Here is a 22,925-nt window from a genome sequence, read left to right as displayed (position 1 = left end):
GATGGGAAGCTGGGTGACAGCGACCACGAGCTGATCACCTTCACCATCCGCCGAAAAGCTGGCAAGTCGGTCAGCAACGCGCAAGTCCTTGACTTCAGGAAAGCTGACTTTGACAAGCTCAGGAAGCTTGTCAGTGAGGCCCTAAGGGACCGTGACCACAGGGAGAGGGGAGTTCAAGAGGAGTGGTTGCTCCTCAAGGAAGCGATCCTCAATGCACAAACTAAGTCTATTCCATCTCAGAGGAAAGGCAGCAAGAGTGCATAGCAGCCCCCCTGGCTCTCCAGGGACCTAGCAGACCTCCTGAGGCTAAAAAGAAAGGCCTACAAAGGATGGAGGATGGGAGTCACCTCCAAGGAGGATTATTCTGCACTGGTCCGGTCCTGTAGGGAGCAGACTCTTGTACCAAATGGGTGGGAGACATCCAGAGCAGAAACAAACCTGATGTACTTACATCACTTCTATATCATCTGAAGATATTTTTTCTGATGCCCAGATGGTCAATTAGGTCTTAAGAAATAATGTTTGGTACCTCTGCGACCTGGTCTTGAGGTGATTCCCTTCCTTGTCTATTAGTTTGATTAAAAGAAAAGGAAGTGTTTCAAATAGATGTGGTGATAAACTACCACATGACTGCATGCCATGTAAGGTAAACGCTGTAGTCATTTGTTAGTATGTGTTGTAAATCCCTAGGGATCTTCCCATACCTATGCTTGGAAAGCACTCTAGATTGGTCACGTGACATCTTGACTAAGGCGTTACAGCTCTCAAAACTTAGGCACCTATGCTTTGATACAACCATTGAGTGACATTTAGGAGCCCGTGAAGAATGATTTAGAGAAGCAGGATGTGACTCATATGAATCAATGGAAAAGAGGGAAGTGCTCCTGAACTACAGACCAACCCTAAAATGTCCAGTCTCTTGATCTCCAGAGCCCCTAATTCTGCTTCTCATGAGTAACATTGCCATGCACCTTCTGCACAACACACTTGAGATTGGAGTCTTCCTTTAGGAAGTGTGAGACCTAGGTTCTGGGTACTTCTTTGCCTTCATGAAAGCAAATCGTTTACTCCCCTCCCCTGCAGACTGACCTTTGCACTAGTCTCTATAAGAGACTTGGGAGGTGGTATTCTTCACCCTTTTTTGTAGAAGAATCTAAGCTATCTTGCAGGCCAAGATTCAAGAGTCAGGGGCGAGAGGGCCAGAAAGGAAGTTAGAGCCTGAGTCTCTGAGAACTTTCTTTTAAACCACAGCTTGAGGTGCTGCTTTAGTGCAACAATGATAAAAGCAGAGGCCTGGGGTGTTATCCCTGTTTCCTGGCCCGCCTGTCTATTGTAATTAAATAGGCCCTGTAAAAGAACAGAAAACAGATTTGGGAGCAGCACTGACCCATCAACTCCTACCTCATAACTGCCATAAGCAATAGGCTATGCAGTCTTGATTCCTTCTCTGTGCCTTCTTTCTGGCCCAAGACACTTGTATTCTTTGCAGCAAATGCCTCAGGCCAGAAGGTGGATTGCAAAAGTGCTCCATTACCTTAGACAATAACCTGGTGATAACAGTGCTGTGGTCAGAGAAGGAGTTCGAGCCTGGAAATCTGAGATCCCATTTCCTGGATAACAGGATATGTCTCTTCTATGTTCCCCCTTAGTATTAGTCATAATTTAGACACTTGAAGAATCTGACCCTACACTTTAAAGGCATTCCATGTGTGTCCTTCTCTTCAGCATTTCTTCTTGACTGATTTAGGTGTCCCATTTTTTTGTCAGGCTTTTATAAATCCTGCTTTCCAGATCCCAATGGCAGATTCTTTTTCAGTTTACCCATCCATTTGGCGCTCATATGCATAAGTGCCATTGTTTCATAATTCATGCCCTTCTACCCCATGTAGAGTCTGTATTTGTAGTTGCTAGGTATACAGCGTAGGCTGCTGTCTGGCTGGGCAGAGATGTGGCTCTGCATACATAAGTGAATATAAGTCTTCAAACCAAGTGACTGCAAATGTGGGGATGGGGGGGTGCCCTCCCTGGATGCTATCTAACCTCAGATCTGAAATTTAGAGCACTGCAAGCCAAAATCAGAGAAATGCAGGGTGAAGCCTACCTTCTGTGACAGAGGACCTTGACCCTTAGTTTATTGCATTCTGGGCAAGAACCTTAACCACTAGGCTCTTGGGCTAAAAAATAGGAGGACTTTCCTTCTCACCTGGCATCAAAAACCCGGTAGGCAAGGCTTATTGCTAGGTACAGTCTGATGACTCATACTCTCCTTGGAACATGCCTATGCTTTTCCCAGCCTTCAGCACATGCTCAGGAGCACATGCCCATGTGAACATGCATTGCAAATGTATGAGAAGGGTGTAATGGGCACCTTAGGTGCTAAATCTTTCATAGGGGGGAGCACTGCTTTCAACAGCACTATTGTGGTATGAGACTGAAAAGATTAAGAGCACAAACCCAAAGACCAGAAAGAGTGAAACTCAAGCCGAGAGTCCCAGAGCTCATGAGGGGTGAGACAGAGTCCAATGGGCCCAGAGCCTACAAAGGGTGAGATGGGTTAAGGAGCCCAGATGGGAAAAGCTGGAGCAGCAGCCTGAGACCCTAGGGTCCTGAGACAGCAGACATTTGGTGGAGGGGTCCATCCAGAAAGCAGCAGGCCAAGGCCAGGGGGACACAGCCCAAAGAAAGACCTAAGACCTGAATCAAACCATGCCTTCTTGTCCATTCATAACACCAACGTATGACAGGAAAGACAACTGGCTTTGGACCTGTTTGAAAAAGGGTGGGCAAATATTTTGGCCTGTGTGCCACATAGGGAGATGTGCTGAGCTGTTGCAGGCTGGGTAAGCACCTTCACCCCTCTGCACAACCTCTCACCAAAGCTCCCTATGTAGAACGGGGCCTCAGGAAGGTGGGGAGCAATGTTCAGAAGTGGAACTGGTGTGTGAGGCTGGGGTCATGGGGAGGTGACAGCACAGGGCTGGGGCTGTGGCAGAACCATGACCTGCTCCCAGCATTGCCCTGTAATTGGTGCTGGTTGCACGGGCAGGAGTGTGCAGGGAGCAGATTGTGGCTCTGCCCCAGCCCTGGCCCCATGCTGTCACTGTGACAAGATCCTAGACCTGGTTCTGGACAAAGTTCCCTGCTTACCCCTGGTGCCGTCCTGTATGCCTGGCCACATGCCCTGCCTGCCTGACTCCAAGCCAGTCTCCAGGGAGACCGCAGGATTTCAGGGCAACAGTGTGAGGCTGAGACAGAGCCGTGTTCTGCTTGCAGAACTGGTGCCTGTCACAGGGGCATGTGGGGAGCAGATCACAGCTTTGGCTCAGCCCCAGCCCCATGCTGTCACCACCCAGCAATCCTGAGGCCTCCATGGGGACTGTCCAGGAGCCATGCAGGCAGGGTGCGAGGCTGGGAGGACAGGATGGGGTCTGAGGCAGGTGGAAAGCTGCATCTGGAACAATGTATTGGATCTTGGGTCAGTGACAGCATGAGGTTGGGGCTGAGGCAGAGCCACGATCTGCTCCCCAGATGCCCCTGCCCAGGGACCCAACACCCTTCACATGGCAGTGCAGAGACCAGACTGTAGCTCTGCTCCAGCCCTGGCTCCATGCTGTTGCCACCCAAAGACCCTGGGGTCTCCCTGGCCCTGCCTACCTGTCTCACTCTGGGACACTGCTGCCTGTCCACCTGTAGCCCCATCCCAGCCAGCTGGCCAAGTGCCCTACCTGCATGGGTCCTGTACCCAGCAATGGTAGCATGGTGAATAAGCAGTGGTGCCTGGGCAGTGGGCCCAGGTCCACTGGTGGCAGCAGCCAGAAGAAGCCACTGCCATGAGGGCTGCTGGAAAATGGAGTCTGGCCTCTACACCACCCCAGCCCTACTGTGAGCCTGGGGACAGTAGGAATGACCCTGTACCTAGGCCAAGCAGGACTGAGAGACCTGCTGCAAGCCAGACAGAATCCCTCAGAGGATGTGGCCCGCAGTCCATATTTTGCCCACTTGCATGTTATACCACTCCAGCTTTCCCTCCTGATGAAAACACACCCTTAAATTCCCTGGGGCATGTCTCTGTAAGAGGGAAAAACTGGGGAGATGTTCCAGGGGCTTCAGGAGCCTGATCCTGTTTGGGAATTCCTTGGGCATACAAGCGCTGGGAGATCATATTGCTCATTGTCCCACAGAATCAATGAGCAGGTCAGTGGGTGATATGTGTTTTCCCAATGAAGGGGATCAGCACAACTAGGACACCTCCTGGCACAGCTGATCTGCCTCATTTAGTAATGTCTGTCTTTAACCTAAGATAGGCTGGAGGAACAGGAGCAGAACATATATGCAGGAGACAGGTATTCAGGGATCAGATTGGGGGATAGAGAAGAACAAGTGTCTGTACTCATGAGAGAACATAGGTGGACACACATATAAAAAATTATGACAAACTACAGCAAAAGAAATATATTTAAGAAATGGAGATTGAAAACAAGTATGTCACCACAGCCTGTATCACAATGTACTGATGAATGCAAACACAGGGGCTGAATAAAGATGTACATATTCACAACTCTTTATGATAGTCCTTTATTTGTAAAATCTGTTACTATCTCCCTCCCTGCATACACAATTCCTATGACTGCTTTCAGCATCTTAAAAAAAGCTTCTGGGTGAGGCCTCCTGGGTGGGCTTCATAAGGAAGGAAGAGAGAAACACCCCAAAGATCTCAGAGTTAATTTCCATAAGTAGGAAAATCCTGGCTTTCTCTCCATACAGAGACATGCCCTGAAATTCCCTGGAATACATCTCCATAGGTTGGTACAGCCAGGCAGGCATTCCAGGGACTTGATGGGCCCAATCCTGTACCGCAATTCCTGGGCCCTCAGGACTGGGTCCTCAAACCTCCAGAGCACCTGCCCAAGGCAGCTGGAGAGCGAGGGAAGTCCCAAGCTTCCCATCCTCTTCCTTCACAGAGCAAACGGATGCTGGCCAATGAAAAACAGCACAACCTATTACTACCATTGTTGTGGCCAGTGACTTTGCCCATTTGTGGCATGACAATGATTATGTATGTCTGCTCCCCTGGCATTTGTGCAGCCATAAAAAAAATTAAGGGGGCAAGGGCAATGTCTGTTTCTATCCTTACAGTCTATGTTCCATTTTTCCCGTTTCCTCCTGTTAGCTCTTTTCTCATTCCTGGCCTTATCCACTCACCGCTTGAAGTCCCAACGTTATGCTGATTCCCTCATCTCCTTGCCAAGTCAAAGTCTCCCCGAGCCCCTTCTCTTAGGTTTTGTCATAATCATGCTAGCTTCACAGTGTAAAACACTCCATACTTCTAATCCCTCTACTTGGCTCCAGCTGCAGTCGTATTAGGACCACTGGGATTCAAACCCAAAGCAGCCCAGTCAGAGGCAAAGTACACAGCACCACCCAGCAACTGGTTAAACACAAGTCCCTGCCCAGCCTTGTCCCTCCCACGAGAATGGTGATGAGGGGTCAGGTAACCAGGAGAAATGTATGGGATTGTGAGCCTCTAGCAATTCCCAAAGTTGAAGAGTATATTGAACTATATTTTGGGGTCTCATACACTGAGTCTACCAGACCTCCATAAGGGGGTCTAATATACTCCTTTGTTTCCTATACAGGAGTTCAAAAGGGGATAAATCAGTTGAGGATTGGGGAACTTCCCAGATTGCAAACAATTTATAGGGCAAATATTTAACCCATTAGAAGGTTTCTGATGCTACAAACTTCCTTAACAGCTGCTTTTAAGTCAGATTTCACTTGGTCCATGAGCATTTGTCATGAACTCAAGCAGGAGTCAGGGCAGAGCTAGACTTTATATACCGAATCAGAGATGTTAACTGAAGTAATGAGACCACACGTCAGACAATCCAGTCTCTGGAAGGCTTCTTGTTCCACAATTTTGTGATCAAGTTTATTTTTAAATTTCTCTTGTTTAAGAACATCAAGGGGTAACTTATGTAATATATGATTCACAGTTGTCAAACTCTCGTGGAGGTAAGTAAAACATTTTTCATGAAAATCCAAGAAGGAAGTGATGGTGATGCTCTTTCCATATGAATTGTTTAGAGCACTCAGCTGATAAGGGTGGGGTTCCTCATGCAGAACACTACTGTCTTCTTTGTCCAATTCTGAAGCAGGGACAAAAACCCACATTTCCCACTTCTCTAAAGGACCTAGCTTCCAGATTATGGAGTATTTCAGGCTCAAGCTTTCACTGTCTGTCTTGTTGAATATGCTAATTTTGCATAAAAACAGATTCATTGGAATCACTCTTTCTCAAGTCAGTGCTCTAGCCACAAGATGGTACACTTATTCTCACTCCCCAGAAAAAAAAGGAAAAAGAAAAGCTGAACTATTTCATACACTCTTGGCTATGATAACTTCAGCAGCATTCATGCCTTCAATACATCTCTGCTCCTACAATGCCTTTACAAAAGGCTGTATTGAATATTGTCATGGCACTATAGAGAAATATAGAATCAAAGAAAATGAAGGTTGGAAGAGACCCCAGGAGGTCATCTAGTCCAACACCCTGATCAATGCAGGACCATCCCCAGCTAGATCATCCCGGCCAAAGCTTTATCTAGTTAGATTTTGAAAACATCCAAGGATGGAGATTCCACCACCTCTCTGGGTAACCGTTTCCAGTGTTTTACTACCCCCCTAGTGAGAAAATTCTTCCTAATATCTAACCTAAACTTCCAGTGCTGAAACTTGAGATTGTTGCTACTTGTTGTTCTGTCATCTGCCACCACTGAGAACAGTCCAGCTTGATCCTCTTTTGAACCCCACTTCAGGGAGTTGACAGCTGCTATTAAATCCTCTCAGTCTCCTCTTCCCTATAATAAATAAGCCTAGTTCCCTCAGGCTTTCCTCATAGTTATAAGTCATGTCCCCCAGCCCCCTCACAGTTTTTGCTGCCTTCTGCTGAACACACTCTAATTTATCCACATTCCTTTTGTAGTGGGGGGAGGGGGGGGGCAAAAACTGAACACAATACTCCAGATGTGGCCTAACCAGTGCTGAATAGAGGGGGATAATCACTTCCCTTCACCTCCTAGCTACACTCCTACTGATGCAGCCCAGTATTCCATTAGCTTTCTTGGCAACAAGGGTACACTGCTGGTTCATATTCAGCTTATTGTCAACTGTAAACCCCAGGTCCTTTCCTGTAGAGCTGCTGTCCAACTAGTCATCCCCCAGCCTCTACTGGTTCATAAGATGGTTCTGTCCTAATTGCAAGAGTTTGTACTTGACTTTGTTGAACCTCATGAGATTTATTTTGGCTCAATCTTCCAATTTGTCTAAGTCAATCTGAATCCTAGTTCTACCTTCCAGCATATCTACTATTCCCCACATCTTGATGTCATCTGCAAACTTCCTGAGGGTGCACTCCATCCCATCTTCCAGGTCACTGAAGAAGACACAGAACAAAACTGGCCCCAGGACTGACCCCTGGGGCACTTCACTAGATACTGACTGCTAACTAGACAATGAGTCATTGATTACTAATCTTTTGGGTTGATTACTACCCTCTGAGGTAGTAATTACTACCCACTTGGGTTGGTTACTACCCTCTGATTACTATCCTCTGAAGTGGGCAGTTTTCTATCCACCTTACAGTCCATTCATGCAGTCCATACTTCCTTAGCTTGCCTGGGAGAATGTTGTGGGAGACTGTATCAAAGCCTTACTAAAATCAAGGTCACCGCATCCACTGGTCTCCCCATGTCCACAGACCCAGTCACCTCATCATAGAAGGCAATCGGGTTGGCCAGGTGTGACTTGTCCCTGGCAAATTCATGCTGGCTGTTCTGAATCTTTTTTTTTTCTTCTCCAAGTGGTTACAAATGAATTCCTTGAGAATCTGCTCCATGATTTTTCCAGGGACTGAGGTGAAGCTGACTGGTCTGTAGTTCCTTAGACCCTCCTTTTCCCGTTTTTTAAATATGGTACTACATTTGCCCTTTTCCAATCATCTAGGTCCTCGCCCGATCACCAGGAGTTTTCAAAGATGATGGTGAATGGCTCTGTAATCTCATCAGCCACCACCCTCAGCACCCTCGGATGCATCCCATCTGGTCCCATGGACTTGTATATGTCCAGCTTTTCTAAATAGTCTGTAACCTGTTCTTTCACCAATGAGGTCTGCTCACCTCCTCCCAAAACTGTGTTGCATGGTGCAGTAGTCTGGGATCTGACCTTGCCTGTGAAGACTGAGGCGAAGAAGGCATTGTGCACTTCAGCCTTTTCTGCATCCTCTGTCACAAGGCTGCCTCCCCAACGCAGTAAGGGACCCGCACTTTCCCTGATCCTCCTTTTCTTACTGACATACTTGTAGAAACTGTTCCTGTTCCCCTTCACATCCTTTGCTAGCTGCAACTCCAATTGTGTTTTGCCCTTCTTGGCTTCATCCCTGCATGGCCAAGCAGTGTTCTTATATTCTTTTCTAGTTATTTGTCCAAGATTTCAGTTCTTATAAGCTTCCTTTTTGTGATTTCTGTACTAAAGAGTACCCTGCTAAGCCAAGCTGGTCTTCTGCAATACTTGCTAGTCTTCCTGCACATCAAGATGGTTTGTTCCTGCACTCTCAGTAAGGCTTCTTTGAAGTACAGCCAGCTTTCCTGGACTCCTCTCCCTCTCAGACTGGCTTCCCAGAGGATCCTGCCCATGAGTTCCCTGAGTGAGCCAAGGTCTTCTTTTTTGAAGTCCAGGACCCTTACTCTGCTGCTCTCCATCCTTCCTTTCCTCAGGATCCTGCACTATCATTTCATGGTTACAGTTGCCCAAGTTGTCTACTAGTATATTTCCCACCAATTATTCCATTTGTGAGTAGCAACTCAAAAAGAACCCTAGTTGGCCCTAGTTGGCCGCTCCATCACATGCACGAGAAAGTTGTCCCAAACACTTGTCTCAAAAAACTTTCTGGATTGCCTGTTCATTGCAGTATTGCCTTCCCAGCAGATGTCAGCGTGGTTGAAGTCCCCCATGACAACCAAGGCCTGTGATCAGGAAATTTCTGCTAGCTGTTTGAACAAGGCCTCATCCACTGCTTCTTCCTGGTGTGGTGCTCTTTAGCAGACACCCACTACAACATCATCCTTGTTGCTCTCCCATCTAACCTTAACCCAAAGATTTTCAATGGGTCTATATCCAGTTTCATACCAGAGCTCTGAGAAATCATATGACTCTTTTACATAAAGTGCAAATCCTCATCTTCTTCTCCCCTATCTGTCTTTCCTGAACAGTTTGTACCCATCCATGTCAGTGCTCCACTCATGCGAGCTCCCATCAAGGCTCTGTTATTCCAATCACATCATAGTTCCAGGACTATGTAAGGATTTCCAATTCTTCCAGCTTGCTTCCCAGGCTCTGTACATTTATGTAACAAGTGAACAATTTCAGTTGTGAACTGCCATTCTTATGCACAAACATTCCTATGCTTAAAGGAGAATTTAATTGCTTGATGGACTAAAAGCCTGTGTCAATTAGTTACATAACATCAGAATATTTTAATCTCTAGTTCCCATTAGCCTATTGATATTACCACATATTAAAATACATTTACATGCTTTGAATTTTCCCCAATGTATTCCCCAGAGCTGCCTTTACCTCCTTGTTTCTCAGGCTATAGATAATAGGATTTAACATGGGAGTTAAGATATTGTACTGGATGGAGAAGAGTCTGTCAAGAACAACCGAAGAGGCTGAACTTGGTCTCAGATATCGAAACAAACCAGCCCCATAATACAGAACAACCACAGTGAGGTGCGAGCTACAGGTAGAGAAGGTTTTACTCCGACCCTCAGCAGACCGCATCCTCAAGATGGTGGAGATGATGCAGATGTAAGAGACCAGAGTGACAGAGAATGAGACCAAACTTACAATCATAACTGAAGTGAGAAATGTAATTTTACTGACAAATGTCTCTGAGCAGGACAGTTCTAGTAGAGATGGGAGCTCACAACTGAAATTATTCACTTCCTTGGGCCCACAGAAATGTAAATGTAACACAGGACCAGTGTTTGTCAGTGCATGAATGATACTGATCAGCCATACACCACACACTAGTCTTATGCGGACTTGCTTATTCATGGTTCCCCCATAATGCAGTGGGTCACAGATAGCAGCGTATCGATCATAGGCCATTGCTGATAGCATGAAAATTTCTGAACAGGACAACAGGAGAATTAAGCTCATCTGGAAAATGCAGCCAGGGAAATAAATTGTTTTCCTATCCACCATGAAGTTGTGCAGCATCTCTGGGACTGTAACTGAAGAATAGCAGATATCCAGAAAGGATAAATGGAATAGGAAAAAATACATAGGGGTGTGGAGGTGAGAATCTGCTCTTGTCACCACCATGATAGCCCCATTCCCCATGACGGTTAGAAGGTATATTAGTAGAAACACCACAAACAGGAAAGGCTGGAGCTGTGGGTCATTGGAAAGACCTGACAGAACAAAATAGCTGACAGTCGTTAGGTTCCCCATGGCCATTTGTTCACCAAACCTTGGACCTACAAGAAGAAGTGAATGAATTAATGAAACAATAAAATAATTTCTATGAACACAGTGGACATGGTTTATGGGTAAAGAGATCTGTATATAAACAACATTGTCATTATGTTTAAACTTCTGTGTTTCCAAATACTTTTCAATGAAAAAAAAAAATTTTTGATGAGAAGACTATAAATATTGAAAATAAAATTGACTTCTGAAACTGCTGGGTTTATTCTTCTCTTTGATTTATTTCTTAAGCTTCTCTGTACCAAATAAAATCCATCTCCTACTTCGCATCTGATGATGGCAGGGCATAGAATTTAAGGAAATGCCGTGTATTCTCAAAGATATAACTAAATAGCTGGAAGGGGAAAATGTGAAATAGATTGAAGGATGGGGAAAAAGGAAGATTATTAGGTTCTTTTTGTTTTGTTTTGGAGTTGTTGTTAGGTTGGGCTTCTTTTTTTGGGGGGGGGGGTATAGCTAGAAGCAGTGCATCACTAAAAAGCTAAAACCAAAACAATAATGGTATTTTAGTGACAAAACCATTACATGGTATATTTTCAGTATTTTGCAGAACACAGCTCCAGAGCATCTAGGCACTAGCTAATTCAGTAGGTAAATTAAGTCACAGTTTAGAGATTAAGTGGCCACTAATTCATTAATATGGGCATTGCAAATGAATGGCAGGCTTCTATCCTCCATAGTCACAGAGAAAAGCAACTCATTCCAGTTGTTTGCAAAGTCTTCTAATAATGAAACAACTTCCAGTAATCTGCACCTTCAGACAAGCACATTCCCTGACAGAGCTGCCTCTTGAAGAACTTAGTTTCTCCTTGGAGTACCTGAAAAAGTCCTATAATAGTGTCTGCAGCAGAAGTGACCTCTAAGCTCAAGGTCTGTGAATCCAAATCCATTTTATTTTAACTGATCTAAGAATATGTATATGCTCAAATGTAGTTTCATAAGTGGCATTTTTAGCATTAATGCATATTTGAGATTCTAATTCCCCTTGCAGGAAAGAAGATTACCCAGCTAGGCATATCACTGTGTAGCAGTTACTGAAAACAGAGAAAAATTGGCATCAAGAAAACTGTTTTATTCTGGAGGAGAAGGGTTTTCTCACCCAGTAGCTGACCAGCTGAATTATTAGGACATAGTTTTAGGGGATAGAGAGATTAATTTATTGTCCCTGTCATGTAGGCAGGATTTGAGAAAATCACAATTTTCTTGAACCTGGTCATCGGGCAGCCAACAAGGAAAAATGTGTGGTGCCCCAACAGGAAGGAGCTAGAAAGAGGGTGGATTAGTGAGATGGAGACAGCTGGTTTTCTGCTCCTATTCCCATCACCCAGTGAACAAAAGCTGAGAGGCATGCACAGGACATTCTTATAACAGACATTTGAATCTGAAATGCTTTTTTGTGGCTGATTTGACAGAGGCAGAGGCAGAGGTTACACATATTCCCTGCTTCCCTGTTTGGTTTTAGTCTCTTTTTTGGGGAGTGTGAATGTCAGGTTTATTTTACCATAATGGCTCCTTTATTTTCAAATATATAGTGCTAGATTCCATGAAAGCAGTATTCATTGTACACTAGACTTCAGTGATTTTTCTTGAACTAAACACAACATGAATCTGTCCCCGATCAGTCTCTGCTTCTGTGTAACTTCATGGAAAGTAAAAAACAAAAACAAAACTCCCTCAATAAGCACCTCATTTTTTTTTTTGGTCCTTCTGAAAATCACAGTTTTTAAGCCACTGGAGAGGAGGCTGGAGACACTGAACTCCCAATGACTACATTTACAATATTGTTTCAAAAGGAGTATCACACATTACATAGAATACAATAGGAGAAACTCACCTAATAGCGGAAGTAAGTTTCCAGGAAATATGAGATATTAATGGTTCCTGCTTCATTCTCCTATAATTAATGGTTCCTGCTTCATCATCTTATAAGAATGAAAGAAAGAAAGGAGAGAGAGAGAATAGGTACATACATCTCAGATCTAAATTATTTTAAATAGGGTAACAGACTGTTGGTATGCTGAACAAGAGAATCTTCTACCAAATGGGTGGGAGACATCCCAAGCAGAAATAAATTGGATGTACTTACATCATTTCTATATCAACAGCTGCATTTTTTTCTGATGCCCAAATGACCAATTAGTTCTTAAGAAAGCATATTTACTCCCTTTGGGACCTGGTCTAGAGGCAATTCCCTTCCCTGCCTAAAAGTTTCATTAAATGAATAGGAACTGTTCCAAATTGGCGTGATAGTAAATCTACCACAAAAACTAGTTTGGTTAGGGAGAAAAGAACTGTCCCCACATCTCAAGAGAGTTTCAGGATTGGGCTTTTCTCTCTTCTTACCACAATTGGCCTGCAAATATGGTATTGCACTTCACAGTACTGTGGTGAATCATTCTGTGCCTGCTCCTTTCATGCTACCTCCTGGATCAGGTGCTGTGTAACCACCTTAGTGTGGTGCTGCACACACCAACGCTGGCCATAAAATGTATGAGCTGAGACACATATTATTCAATATCTTTAGACTGATCTATCTTTAGATAGATAGTACGGGTGTGCAAAATGGGCCCTATTCGATTCGGATTCAAATTCAACCCAAATCAAGGACAGTGATTCAATTCATTGATTCGGATCAGTGTCCCTGATTTGATTCGGCTGAATCTGAAGATTCAATGCTCAGTCAGAGAATCAGTGATTTGGACACAGATGCAGCTTTAAATGTTTTTTCTACATACCTTCAGGTACCAGCGCGGCTTGTGAATGCTGAGATGCTGGGGCACATGGAGCATCCCTCAGGAGTGCAGGGGGGCCCTCCATGTGCTTGATCAGCCATGGGGGGACACTGGGTCCCCCCCCCAGACCCAGGAGGCACCAGTCATCGAGCTGGGGGTATGTGCAGGGGACCCCCCCTGTGCACTTCTGGTCCACTTCTGGGTCTGCTGCTGAGCATGCTGGGGAGGCCCCTGCGCTCTTGTGGGACATGCCATGTGCCCCAGCATCACAGAATTCAAGAGCTACCTGCTACCTAGACGTATGTAGAAAAAATATTTAAAGCTGGGTCTATGTCTGAATTGCTGAACCTTTCTGAATCTCTGTGAATCAATTTGGAGTCTTCTGATTAGATTCGGAGAAATTAAAGGGTCCTCTGATTCAATTTGGATTTGGAGATTTGGACATTGAATCGGGCTGCATCTCCACTGAATCGAATCAGGGACTAAAGCTTTGCACAGCCCTAATAGATAGTATTATCTTCCAATGAGTCCTTTACCTTGCCAAGCTGATTTCTGTCTAGCAAGACCATTTCCCTTTTTTGTTGGACGCTCATTTCCAATAATCACTATCAATAATCCAAGAAGGAATTATTACAGATCACCTGCAGTGAAGTGACATGGCATTTTAGGACTTTTGTCATAGCAGATAAAAAACTGTAACAATTTGGTAGTGTGTGTCATAGTTCTTTGGGTCTATTGCCTAATTCTGATTTTTGTGGGTGACATTGCCATGCACAAGAGGCTTCAGCTTGGAGCCCATTGTGACCTTCTGCACAATAAGCTTTAGCTTGAGGTCTTCCTTCAGGACTGGTGAGACCTGAGTCCTTCTTCATTTTATGAAATCAAATCCTCTGCATTCCATACCTGAAGACTGACCTTTCCACTAGGCTCTATAATAGACTTGGAAGGTGTCACACTTCACTTTTTCTGTAGAATGAGATGGCCTATTTTGAAAAAAGGAAGGAGCCTGAGCCTGTGACGCCTTTCCTTTAAACCACAGATGGAGGTGCTGCATATTCAAAACCAAAAAGGGGATGCCTGGGTTTTCCTCCCCGCTTGCTATTCTATTATAATTAAATAGGTCCTGGATAAGAAGAGAAAACAGACTTGTGAGCAAGAGTGACCCAACGATTCCTTCCTTCCAGCTGAGTGCCATAAGCACCAGCCTATATAGTCTTCAACGCTCCTGTGTGCTCTCCTTCTAGCCCAAGACTCATATTCTTTGCAGCAAATGCCTCCAGCCAGTGAGAGCAGTGTAAGTGTGTTCCACCACTTTAGCCAGTAATCCGTTGGTAATAATACAATGGTCATAAAAGGGGTTTGATTCCCTTCATGTTGAAGAGAAACTGAAAATCACAGATCCCATTTCCTGGGTGATAGGGCATGTCTCTTCTTATCCCACTTAATATTAGTGGTAGTTTAGGCACTTAAAGAATCTGGCCCCACACCTAAAGGACAATCCATATATGCCATTATCTTCAGAATTTGCTATTGGCTATTTTAGATGACTGATTCAGTATCTGGATTTTGTGAATCCTGTTTTAAAAAATTTAAGGGGATAAAGGCAATCTTTATTTCTATTCTTATAGTCTGTGTTTTATTTTTGTCTTTTGTCCTCCCTGTAGCTCCTTTGCTTAGTCTTGCCCTTCTCTACTCACCTCTTAAGACCCTGACACCACATTGACTTCCTTATCTCCTTCCCAAGTCAGAGTCTTCCCATCCCCATCTCTTAGGTCTTATCCCAATCTTCCCAGAGCTCCACAGCATATTCATTCTCTAATTCAGTTCACAAGAATTGGCTCCAGCTCCAGTCTGTGAAGGTCATTGGGATTCAAACCTAAAGCAGCCAAGTCAGCAGCTAGAGGCAAACTCCACAGCATCACCAGGCAGCTGCTCTGACACAAATCAGTGCCCAACCTGCTGTCTCCTGTGAGGACAGTGATGAGGAGTCAGATGACCAGGAGAAACCTATGGGAAATGCGGGTCCCTGACACGGGGCTATAAAACTTCCTGTGGGATTTGTCCCATCAACAGCACTCTTGTTTGTGATTCTTGGACCTCTGCCTTGCTCCTGTCTGATCCCAGACTTGCCACAGTCACTGTCGCAGCTTTGTTTGGACCTATGAGTTCTCATCTACAATCTTCCCTGACCATGCTTCTGCCTCACCCCTTATCCTGCTGTCTCAGACTGCAATAGATATCTCTTGTGACCCCAGCCTGCCTACGGTAACTCACAACATCACAGCCCATGGCTGGATGAATTCTGACGGGGCCCCAGAATTTACCCAAACCTCACTCCAGTCTCTTTCTCAATTCCCCCACATTGCCCAGGCTTCTCAGTCCCTCCCTGTATCCTAGACCCCTCGTTGCCTTCTACTCTTCTCCTCTCATTCTCCTATCAGCTCCATGGTCTATTCTGCCCATTTCACCTGCCTCACCCCTTACACCCCTAGTAGGGATCACTTAAAACCAGAATTCTTTACAAAGTTTGAGCTACTCCCTGTGCAGGGGACCTTGTGTTATCTGGATAACATGGCACACACCTGAGCTGTTCTCCCTACTGTGTCTTTCCATCTTCCCAAACCTAAAAGCTGGTCACCTAGGTTTTTCTTGGAAAGTCCTTTCCTTATGGGAACTGAGAGAAACATCATTTTCACATTTCCTTTTTTCTTCAATAATGGAACCAAAAAGTCCTGTAGGATTAAATTCCATTTCATCTTTGAAGCACCTAGGTTGTATTCAAGGCATATAAGTTCAACCATTCTAGCCACGGTGCATTCCTGAAAAAAATACTAATGTGAAGGGGAGAGTAATACAAAAGATAGGTAGGTTATATTCCTTCCTGAAGCTTTGTATAACTTAATGTTAAAACTAAGATGAAATTGTTGTATATAAATTGACCAATTCATAATTTTTGAGAGATTCAAGTAGGGTAGAAAAGGATTGCCTATAAGTAGCTAAGAGGTGAAATAGAATTTGGGGCTTAGTAACGCAAGACTGTTTAGGGACTTCCTGATGATGATACATCTCTGACTTCTGATGTTATTTATTTTTAAAAGAAAGTGTTTACTGTCATGGAGTACACCCATACAGTAATTAAGCTAGGGAACCTTTTCAACTGTAAAAAAGACAGACCGGGTTTGTCTACAAGTGTGTTTATGCTGGCTTAAATTTACTGCACAGTAATTTACTGCACAGTAAATTGGAATAGGCTGGCATCTACACATGTAGGCATTAAAGCGTATTAACACTGCATGTGGGCTGATTTGGGACTAAAGCTAGTCCCAAGTTAGTCACACACACAGTGTTACTACATGTGAGTTACTATGCAGTAACTAATCAGACTTAAATTTGTAACCTGCATGTTGTAGGTATCAAATTTACGCTTAAGTCACCGTAAATCAACATATTTATTGCACAGTACAGGGGTGCACATGTAGATGTACACCCATATTGCACAGTAGTTTTGGTTACTGTGCAGTAAATGTGCACATGTAGACATGCACACTGAGGCATTGACGGTTTTTCAAGTCCTCCACCATTTCAGGAGATTTATGTGATCTATCCAAGTTCCATAATACCTCTCTACTAGGTAAACTTTGTAATTCACCTCCCCAACTCATCTCATCACCCCATAGGACCCCTGACATATGGCTAACAACATACTTCCACTGAGAAGATATAACAGGACCTGATCCCCTAGAGGATATACCTAAAGTTGGGCATTCCCATACCGTTGCTTCTGAGTGTATTGCATGATGTAGAGATTCTCCTGGTTAAATGTTCCTACAAGATCCAGTCATTCCCAAAATTAGAGAACATACTGTACTATATTTCAGGGTTTCAGTTCCTGTGTTTGCCTCGACCCCTGATGGAGGTCTAATATACTCTGCATTTGCTTCCCATAAAGGAGGTCACAAGGGGATAAGTCATAGGTTTGGGGAACCTACCAAATCCTAAACTGAAAATAGGGCAAAAGTGTATCCCATTTGCAGAGTTCTGCTGCCACAAAATTCTTTAACATCCCCTTCAATGTCTGATTTTATGTGCTTCATAAGAATCTGCCATGCAAGACCCATACACGATAATGTTTTCAACAGGTAACGGGACATGATATTTACATCCTCTAGGGAGTTGGCAAGGCATAGGAGCTATACTGAGCATAATGGTGATGCATAGAAATGAACCTAAGGCTGCCTATACATGTGATCTGGAGTTGGGGGGTGCATTTTAATTACAGCGGTTCCTGGACAGCCACTCTATTTAAAATGGTTCCCCATCATGTGTATTGAGCCCATGTGCATTTCAAAATGTCTGTAGGATACTATACATAAAGCTCATTCAATGACATTTGGATAAAGCACCCCCATAGCCACATTGAAATGAGTAGGGAAGTAATACACATGACAGTGAGGTGACATCTTCATTAATGATGTGGACACTGGAGTCAGAAGCGGACTGGCCAAGTTCACCGATGACACCAAACTTTGGGGCAAAGCATCCACACCAGAAGACAGGCAGGTCATCCAGGCTGACCTGGACAGGCTCAGCAAGTGGGCGGGCGAGAATCTGATGGTGTTCAACGCCGATAAATGCAAGGTTCTCCACCTTGGGAAAAAAAACCCTCAGCATCCTTATAGGCTCGGCAGTGCTATGTTGGCTAGCACTATGGAAGAAAGAGACTTGGGGGTCATCATTGACCACAAGATGAACATGAGCCTGCAATGCAATGCGGCGGCTAGTAAAGCGACCAAAACGCTGGCTTGCATCCATAGATGCTTCTCAAGCAAATCCCGAGACGTCATTCTCCCCCTATACTCGGCCTTAGTGAGACCGCAGCTGGAGTACTGTGTCCAGTTTTGGGCTCCACAATTCAAAAAGGATGTGGAGAAGCTTGAGGGAGTCCAGAGAAGAGCCACGCGCATGATCAGAGGTCAGGGAAACAGACCCTACGATGACAGGCTGAGAGCCCTGGGGCTCTTTAGCCTGAAAAAGCGCAGGCTCAGGGGTGATCTGATGGCCACCTACGAGTTTATCAGGGGTGACCACCAGCATCTGGGGGAACGTTTGTTCACCAGAGCACCCCAAGGGATGACGAGGTCGAATGGTCACAAACTACTTCAAGATCGTTTCAGGTTGGACATAAGGAAGAATTTCTTTACTGTCCGAGCCCCCAAGGTCTGGAACAGCCTGCCACCGGAGGTGGTTCAAGTGCCTTCATTGAACACCTTCAAGATGAAACTGGATGCTTATCTTGCTGGGATCCTATGACCCCAGCTGACTTCCTGCCCTTTGGGCAGGGGGCTGGACTCGATGATCTTCCGAGGTCCCTTCCAGCCCTGATGTCTATGAAATCTATGAAATCTATGACTGTGGATCGTTCTAATTACAACATGGAGCAGACTCAGTTCATTCAGTTTGACTCAATTCATTCATGTCAAATACATTCACATACACATAATTTTCAACAATTTAAAAAGAATGCAAATGGAATGTCTATAGTGACCGCAAAACACCAATTTAGCCACTTAAGGCAATTATGTGCATGATTTAAATGGCTACATCAGCTAATAGGATGTCACCCATAGTGAACACATGACTTGGCAATGGTATAAGTCAGGGACTTGCCAACTTTTTTTAATAAGTGTATCCCCAGCATCCCCCTTTTTAATAAGTGTAGCCTGGGGGTGGGGGGGGGGGGGGGGGGGAGGTGCAGCTGGATGAGGAGTGGGGCTTGTGTGGCTAGCTGCTGGGCATGGAGCGGGGGGCAGGGAGCAGTGAGAGGTAGAGCAGCAGCAGCACTGTGTTTGTGTGGCCCACAGAAGGGCACTGCTGCTCTTGCCCCTCCTCAGCCCTGCTCCTGTGAGGCAGCAGTGCAGGGTGGCAGTGCTCCATCCCCACCCACCACTGCATACCCCCTGGGACCTTTAAAGATACCCCTGGGGGTACACACACCTCTGGTTGACAACCCCTGGTCTAAATCAATGGTTGGATGTGGACACAAGGCCCTTGTGAAAAGTAACAGGAAAGGAAGTTTATCTCCATGTCCTTTATGGATAAGCCCAGTAAAGGGTGGCTGTCTTTATTTTTGATGTGAGATGAACTGATACAGTGCATAAATACCTTAACAAACATAACATGCCAGGCACCAAATGTCTGTGTAACTTAATAGGCAGACACAAAGCAACAATCTATGTGTGTAAAAAGAAACCAAACACATTCAAATGAAATAAACCTTGATCTTTAACACTGAAGATAATTGACACTGAAGCTAACATCTAATAGAAAACTTGGGCATGAGTTGATGTCCTTCTTATCATATTGGAGTAACTTTCTGGAAGAAATGTTTGTTTTCCACTTTAAAATATCCTACAGTCTAATAGATTCCATGGCAAGAATCATCCACTTGAATCCCTCAACAAGGAATAGGGTACCTAACTATAATATCACAACGGCCATCATGTTCAGGCAGAAGCCACCTTAGCTACCCTTCAAAAAATGTGAGAAAAAAATCATCAAAGATTAAGGCTAACGATTCTCAATGAAAGACTCAATCAGTCATGTTTAGTTTGCAGTTAGACAGAAGTCAGGGAAGAGGTAGACTCTTGGAGACTGAATCAGAGATGTGAATTGAAGTAATAGGCTGGATTGTGTTAAGTGTGGTCCTGTGGAAGGTTTCTTGTTTTACAATTCAGTGTTCAAGTTGATTTAAAAAAAAAAATATTGTTTAAGAACAACAAGTGGCACTTGCCCTAATATGTGACTCACAGCTATCAACCCCTCCAAGAGCTAGGACAATCATCTTTAATGAGGATCCAAAAGAGGAAGTGATAGTGAGCCCAGTCCATACCAAAGGTGTTGGGGTTAGAGAGCTCCCCTGAGAAGGGGGCAGGGTTAGGGTCCATCAGGCATCACCCTGTCTTCATGTCCAATTTGAAACAGGGAACGAAACCTACTTTTCCCATCTCATTGTTGAGGAATTTAGGCTCCAGATTATTGTGCATTTCAGGGTGAAACTGTCTTTCTCTCTTTGAATATGCTTGTTCAGCATACAAACAGATGCACTGGAATTAGCCTTTCTCAAGTCAATACTATAACCACAAGACTCATTCTAACTACTCACAACAACCACAGGAAAAGAACTATTTCATAAGTCTAGGCTAGAGATTATTTCATCAGTTTGCATGCCCCTTGTGCATCTTTACTCCTACAGTCCTTTACAACAGGTTGGATTCAAGATGGCCATGATAGTACAGAAATTCTTATGGTTAAGGGAGACCTTAATTGTTGATAAATGAAATGTCCATTCCAACCAGTTACAACGCATCAGAATATCTTAAGATACAGTTCTCATTAGTCTATTAGTATTCCCAAATGTTGAAATACATTCACATGCTTTTAATTTTTCCCAATATATTCCCCAGAGCTGCCTTTACCTCCTTGTTTCTCAGGCTGTAGATGATAGGATTTAACATGGGAGTTAAGATACTGTACTGGATGGAGAAGACTCTGTCAAGAGCCACAGAAGAGGCAGAATGGGGTCTCAGATATCGAAACAAACCAGCTCCATAATACAGAACAACTACAGTAAGGTGGGAGCTGCAGGTGGAGAAGGTTTTACTCCGACCCTCAGCAGAGCTCATCTTTAGGATGTTGGAGATGATCCAAATATAAGAGACCAGGATGATAGACAATGAGACCAAACTGACAAGCACAGCTGAAGTGAGAAATGTGATTTTACTGATGAAGGTCTCTGTGCAGGACAGTTCTAGTAGAGATGGAAACTCACAGCTAAAAGTGTTTACTTCTTTGGGCCCACAGAAATGTAAATGTAACACAGGAACAGTGTTTGTTATTGCATGAAATATACTGATCAGCCATGCACCCCCCACCAGACTAATACAGACTTGCTTATTTATGGTCCTCCCATAATGCAGTGGGTCACAGATGTCCGCATATCGATCATAGGCCATTGCTGATAGCATGAGCATCTCTGTACTGGACACAAGAATTATTAAGCTAATCTGGGCAATGCAGCCAGGAACAGAAATGGTTTTCTTCTCTACCAAGAAATTCTGCAGCATCTTTGGGACTGTGACTGAAGAATAGCATATATCCAGGAATGATAAATGGAATAGGAAAAAATACATGGGGGTGTCAAGGTGATGATCAGCTCTTACCACCACCATGATGGCCCCATTCCCCATGACAGTTAGTAGGTATATAAGTAGGAACAGCAGAAAAAGGAAAGGCTGGAGCTGTGGGTCATTGGAAACACCTGACAGAACAAAATAGCTGACAGTTGTTTGGTTCCCCATGGCCATTTGTTCACCAAAACTTTGACCTAGAAGAAGAAATGAATGAATACATAAATAAATGAGTTAATCATAAAAGGAGAATTTCACTTTGTTCATGGTAATTTTTTAAGTGGATCTATATATAGACAACTTTGTCATTCTGTTTAACCCTCTGTGTTTCCAAGCATCTTTCAATGAAAAATTGTTTTTTGATGAAAAGATTATCAGTACTCGGGGGGAAAAAATAGGTTTCTCAAAACTGGGTTTGTTTTTTCTTTATTTCGTAAACAACTTTTTTTTTAACTCGGGGATGTCCAGGGTGCTGACCTGACCATAGTAGCCTGACACAGTTGCCCAGAGAGCTGTGTTAAGGTACCTAAAGCATCAATGATACACATGTAGATATTAGCCTGAAAACTGCTTACTGTGCAGCAACTTCCTGTGTAGTAAATGCATGTGTACACACCCCCTTGGAGAATTTCACAGGACACATCTTCAGAGTATCTAAACCATACCTGTTTCAGTAGATAATTTTAGTCAAAGTTTTGAGATTAAGTAGCCACTATTTCATTAATATTGGCCTTGCAAATTAATGGACTATTTCTATCCACTACAGTTTTACAGCATTTAAAAATATCTTTCCATCTTTTCACAAACTCTTCCTATATTTAAAAAAAACAAAAAAACCCCCAAACACTTCCAATGATTTTCACATTCCACCAAGTACATTTCCTAACAGAGCTACCTCTTGCAGGACTTAATTTCCCCCTGGACTACCCAAAGACATCTGATTACAGCCTCTACATGACAAGTGAGCACCAAATTTTAATCTGAATATGAAGATGAAAGTCAATTTCAGTTTAACTTCTCTAAGAATTGCTTCTATGTCCAAATGTATCTGTATAAATGTCACTTTTAAAATTCCCCTGGCAGGCAAGATAGGGTTTTCCAGGTAGGTGCATCACTGCATAGCAGTTACCAACAGCTTAATCATAGAGGGGGAAAAAAAACCTGATATCAAGCAAATAGTTGGGGTTTTCCTACATCGGGAACACAATTGCTGAATCATTATGAGACTAGTCTAGGGGGTGGAGGGACCAATATTTTTGTCCCTGTTGTGGAGGTGGATTTTGAAACAAGCACCCTTGTTTTGAAGCTGGTTCATTTAGGCATAAAAGAAGGAAAATCTTTTGTCCCAGGATGGTAGGGAGCCTGAAAGATAATGGATCACTGAAATGGATACAGCTGTAAAAGAGAGAGGCATCTGGGTTTCTGCTCCTATTCCCATCATCCAATGGTGCAAAAAATG

General features: G+C 44.0%; 2 protein-coding genes across 2 annotated transcripts; both read right to left on the bottom strand.

The window, feature by feature from the left end:
* Nucleotides 1-9,582: 9,582 nt before the first annotated feature.
* On the bottom strand, nucleotides 9,583-10,518 carry LOC106722638 (olfactory receptor 8S1-like). Its single transcript, XM_014523639.1, has one exon. It carries the CDS (start codon nucleotides 10,516-10,518, stop codon nucleotides 9,583-9,585), a length of 936 nt encoding a protein of 311 aa, XP_014379125.1.
* A 10,189-nt stretch (nucleotides 10,519-20,707) lies between these two features.
* On the bottom strand, nucleotides 20,708-21,643 carry LOC106722637 (olfactory receptor 8S1-like). Its single transcript, XM_014523638.1, has one exon. It carries the CDS (start codon nucleotides 21,641-21,643, stop codon nucleotides 20,708-20,710), a length of 936 nt encoding a protein of 311 aa, XP_014379124.1.
* Nucleotides 21,644-22,925: the final 1,282 nt, after the last annotated feature.

Source organism: Alligator sinensis, unplaced genomic scaffold (assembly GCF_000455745.1).
Source record: "Alligator sinensis unplaced genomic scaffold, ASM45574v1 scaffold174_1, whole genome shotgun sequence".
NCBI classification, from domain to species: domain Eukaryota; kingdom Metazoa; phylum Chordata; order Crocodylia; family Alligatoridae; genus Alligator; species Alligator sinensis.
Note: the sequence above shows the minus strand (reverse complement) of the source record. Positions and strands in the feature narration are given on the sequence as shown.

What these genes read in the sequence shown, in the direction of transcription:
- LOC106722638 (XM_014523639.1), bottom strand. Translation starts at nt 10,518, where the DNA reads ATGGCCATGGGGAACCTAACGACTGTCAGCTATTTTGTTCTGTCAGGT.
- LOC106722637 (XM_014523638.1), bottom strand. Translation starts at nt 21,643, where the DNA reads ATGGCCATGGGGAACCAAACAACTGTCAGCTATTTTGTTCTGTCAGGT.